Raw genomic sequence first — 4,958 nt, 5'->3', positions numbered from 1 at the left:
GTGAAGAAAACCTTGTCGATCTGGAATATGCAGACGACATCGTTCTCATGTTCGAAGAGGAGGAGAAGGCGCAAGTATTCTTGGATGAACTGACCAAAGTCATCCCGTCCTTTGGTATGCACTTTGCACCCACAAAGTGTAAGGTCATGCTTGTGGACGTGCAGTCACTGAACACGCCACTTACAATCCAGGGAGAGGCACTGGAAGTTGTGGAGCGTTTTACGTACCTTGGAAGTTGTATTAGTTCTGACTGTAGTGTGAAAGGTGAGGTGAATGCACGAATCTGCAAGGCTCGGGCCGCGTTTGGTAAATTGAGACACCTATGGCGTCAGAATGGTTTATCCCTGAATCTGAAGGGACTTGTGTATCGAGCTACAGTACGGGCTGTTTTGTTGTATGGCTGTGAGACTTGGCCTACTCGAGCAGCGGACCTGAGACGTCTTCAGGTGTTCGACAATCGTTGTCTCAGAACCATAGCTCGCGTGGGTTGGTGTCGGCGAATCCGTAACGAGGCAGTTAGAAAGCGTGTTTTCGATTGTGTAACGGGTACTTCCATTGAAGCATGTTTCCAGCACCAGAAGCTGCGTTGGTTGGGACATGTGTTACGTTTGCCGAACCATCGTTTGCCGAAGAGAGTGCTGTTTTCCATGCCCAACTCAGAGTGACGTAAACAGAGAAGTGGCCGATCCTTGACTTGGCAGAGGAGTATGAAGGAGATCACGAGACGCTTGGGTGCTGTCGGCGCTACTCGCGTTCCAGGATGGGGACCGCGTGATCCTTACTGTGCCTGGTTGTTGACACTACAAGATATGGCTGCCAAGCGATGTCAATGGCGTTCTTGTTGTCAGTTTCTGTCCAGATTGCCTGAGTGAATGTCTCGAGGTGTAGGCACCTCGGAATGGTTGTGTTGAGCTAGCACTAAGTCCTTCCCCCGCTTTACTTTACTCTTTTCTTTACAATAAGGCTTTCAAATACGTCATGGTTGTACAGCAGTGAAGCATCGGTGTTGAACACTGATGTTGTCGATGATTATGACTGCATATGTTCTCTCAAGCGCCATTGAGCTTCTGGGTCGGATGATTTCCCACCCGCATTACTCAAAGAGGGGGCGAAGTCCCTAGTCAGCGCTTCTCTGATCTGTTAGCCTGTATTTTGGGAAAGGAGACTGTCTCAGACAACTGGAAAGAGTTGATATTGGTACCTATTTTTAAAAAAGAGCTCATAGTGACCCCCACAGGGGGGTCAGCTTGATCCCGGTCGTAACGATACTAGTGGTGTCACTTGTGCTTCGTCACCTTATGGTGCCTCGTAAATATGGTATGGTTCATATGTGGTTCATATATTTTGTAACCCAGATCATATCTAATTCCTCTCGATCATATCCCCCCTTGCTTCAACTCACTGTCTTCTGCTCCTACCTTATAGATCTGATATACAACCGTAAAATCTCATGAACTTTTGGCCGTCGACACATCTAACGCGCTTATTATGAGTACTTCCGTTACCACTTGCTGTGCGCGGCCTACCCTTAGAAGCAAACCCCAAATTCCTCTGAAACCATAGTTTAAACTTTACATTTGACGGTGTTTATCCGTACTCTTGAAATCTCCTCCTCACTTTTGCTCCCAATTTGTTTAGGCATACTCAACGCCCGTTTGGGAATTTTTATTTTTAATGGCTGTCGTGGCTCGGCGTGATATATGTGTAGACCCACTCAACCAGGCTAGCATCGAGTGACACTTCAGAGTTCCTACTGGTACGGGTGGGTAGCACTTCACGAACGTTTCCTCGCTCTCTCAAATCCAAACGTCCAATCAAACCTATTGGGTGCTCTTTCTGTGAAAATGTTTTTGTATCGTGGTGGCCGTTCCCCCATAGAGGTGATTGTAAGGGGGAGCCATGACATCGATAGGCATTTCGCCGCCCTCAGGTCGGGAACCACCGTTTTTGTCGAACCGTCGCCAGAGTTCCTTAATGCAGAACGTGGCATGCAAGATATTCTTGTCGCTCAACAAGGAGCTGAAGCCTGTCGCAGTGTTCCCTATCTGACTGATATTAGCCGCGATTAATTATAACAAAATATCCAAGATGAACACTAAGTAAGTACGGGTCATAAGAAGGCTGGTTTTTTAGCTGGTTGGAGAAGAACAATTGCTTGTTCTGTTCGTCGAACTAAGTTGTACAGCAGTGAAGCATCGGTGTTGAACACTGATGTCATGCTGTCGATGATGGTGACCCTGGACGGTGAACGTGAAAATATCTACGGCCTCGGAGGTTTATGACTGCATATGTTCTCTCAAGCGCCATTGAGCTTCTGGGTCGGATGATTTCCCACCCGCATTACTCAAAGAGGGGGCGAAGTCCCTAGTCAGCGCTTCTCTGATCTGTTAGCCTGTATTTTGGGAAAGGAGACTGTCTCAGACAACTGGAAAGAGTTGATATTGGTACCTATTTTTAAAAAAGAGCTCATAGTGACCCCCACAGGGGGGTCAGCTTGATCCCGGTCGTAACGATACTAGTGGTGTCACTTGTGCTTCGTCACCTTATGGTGCCTCGTAAATATGGTATGGTTCATATGTGGTTCATATATTTTGTAACCCAGATCATATCTAATTCCTCTCGATCATATCCCCCCTTGCTTCAACTCACTGTCTTCTGCTCCTACCTTATAGATCTGATATACAACCGTAAAATCTCATGAACTTTTGGCCGTCGACACATCTAACGCGCTTATTATGAGTACTTCCGTTACCACTTGCTGTGCGCGGCCTACCCTTAGAAGCAAACCCCAAATTCCTCTGAAACCATAGTTTAAACTTTACATTTGACGGTGTTTATCCGTACTCTTGAAATCTCCTCCTCACTTTTGCTCCCAATTTGTTCAGGCATACTCAACGCCCGTTTGGGAATTTTTATTTTTAATGGCTGTCGTGGCTCGGCGTGATATATGTGTAGACCCACTCAACCAGGCTAGCATCGAGTGACACTTCAGAGTTCCTACTGGTACGGGTGGGTAGCACTTCACGAACGTTTCCTCGCTCTCTCAAATCCAAACGTCCAATCAAACCTATTGGGTGCTCTTTCTGTGAAAATGTTTTTGTATCGTGGTGGCCGTTCCCCCATAGAGGTGATTGTAAGGGGGAGCCATGACATCGATAGGCATTTCGCCGCCCTCAGGTCGGGAACCACCGTTTTTGTCGAACCGTCGCCAGAGTTCCTTAATGCAGAACGTGGCATGCAAGATATTCTTGTCGCTCAACAAGGAGCTGAAGCCTGTCGCAGTGTTCCCTATCTGACTGATATTAGCCGCGATTAATTATAACAAAATATCCAAGATGAACACTAAGTAAGTACGGGTCATAAGAAGGCTGGTTTTTTAGCTGGTTGGAGAAGAACAATTGCTTGTTCTGTTCGTCGAACTAAGAGTTGGATTGTAAACGTTTCATCACCAATCGAGATGACATCGTCAGCTCAGGGTTGAGTGGGTGAACTCCTCCTGTTCTGCCTGCGCTTATAAGACTTCTAAGCAGCATCTGGTAGCTCTGAAGGCGGTCCTCGGGTAGTTTGATTGGTCCCCTGTTAATCTGAGTTGGTCTCAATCTCTTGTATCTGGTTGGTTCGTTGGGCGCACTCAACTCGACAGTTCTGTATGTGATTATTCTGTTGTGATTCGGTCGTTTCCTTCTTGCTTTGTGGTCTGAACATGTTCCCTTGGTTAGTTGATTCAGTGGTCTTCTGTTTTTAGGAGTTTTGCTTTGGTCACATCAGCCCGTTGGTTGTCGTTAGGCCAGTCCCGTGACTGTGTAGTTCTTTTGCTCGTAATGGTTGATAGACTGGGTCAATGTCGATGTGTTAATTGATAGACTTTTGTGTGGAATCTCACGCCTCGGCAAACTCTCGCGCCCGTTTTGGACAGTATTTAGACACATGGTGAGTTTTCGAGACCTGCCTTGTGTGCCCCTGAGATACTCAGCCTTGAGGACAGATCAGTTGGCCACACATAGACTTTTCACACAAGAAGGAAGAGCACTGTGTTCTTCATTCAAGACGTCATGAGTGAGAATTTCTCATCAGTATCTGGTTCTTCTGTTGTTTCCAACCCTATTCCAGGAAGATATCTTGGAGGAATCTGGTTGGAAGTTGGTTCATGGTGATGTATTTCGTCCACCGCGCCACATTCGTCTACTTACCGCATTGTTTGGCTCGGGAGTTCAAGTATTCTGTATGGTGTTTGTTACCATCTGTGAGTTCTTATCTTCACGCACCCCTACCAGTAATCGACTGTGGTATCTCTCTTAATATGTACAAATCTTTGCTTTTCTCCTGTTCGTTTCATTTAATTACCCGCCTTTCACATTTATAAAGCAAACGCTTTAGTAAACTAAATTACTAACATGAGAAAGAAATTTCGGTTTTCAGTCACAAGCTCATCCCCAAATCCATCCAGTAGTGTTTACAATGACATTGGAAAGCCCTCCATCGGCAGGGCTTAGCCTATTTTACCCACTCTGGTAAGCCTTGTCTCCCTGTGTCGCGTGGGATTGTATAGGAAAGCGACTCACTGAGACTGTCGGATGGTGAGGAATGAGTGAAGTGGCTAATATCCTTGTTTGAGATCACCGAGTTTCCAGACTTTGGTGACAAAAACTTGCTAAGTTGTTCTCTTTCGGACCGCTGGCTCCTATGAGATATTATACCAAGCGGAATTTCGGCCTCTTTATAACAATATAGTACAATATAATATAGGACTATAATATATATATAATATAATAATATTAATAATAATACTATAATGTGATATCATTATATGCCTTTTACGCTTTAACGTCTCTCAGGGGATGATAACGTCCCACAGGAGTACAACATGGTACACTCCTTCGCAGATTCTGAAGGTCTGGTTATTTTTCAAATTTGGTGGTGCGTGTGTGTGTGTGTGAAGTTGGTCGAGATCATTGTCA

At 45.6% G+C, this 4,958-nt stretch overlaps 1 protein-coding gene across 1 annotated transcript in view; it reads left to right on the top strand.

Annotated features, from left to right (window-relative positions):
• Positions 1–4,958, top strand: part of T265_12789 (hypothetical protein) — a gene marked incomplete at both ends in the record, with an annotated part of 36,384 nt that overhangs the window by 9,267 nt on the left and 22,159 nt on the right. The window contains one exon of the mRNA XM_009165489.1: positions 4,111–4,243. Within this exon, the coding sequence (XP_009163753.1) occupies positions 4,111–4,243 (133 nt within the window). The remainder of the gene's footprint in view (positions 1–4,110; positions 4,244–4,958) is intronic.

The sequence above is a fragment of the Opisthorchis viverrini genome (genome assembly GCF_000715545.1).
Source record: "Opisthorchis viverrini unplaced genomic scaffold opera_v5_15, whole genome shotgun sequence".
Lineage (NCBI taxonomy): Eukaryota > Metazoa > Platyhelminthes > Trematoda > Opisthorchiida > Opisthorchiidae > Opisthorchis > Opisthorchis viverrini.
The sequence above is the reverse complement of the archived record's forward strand: the minus strand, read 5'-3'. Positions and strand labels throughout refer to the sequence as shown.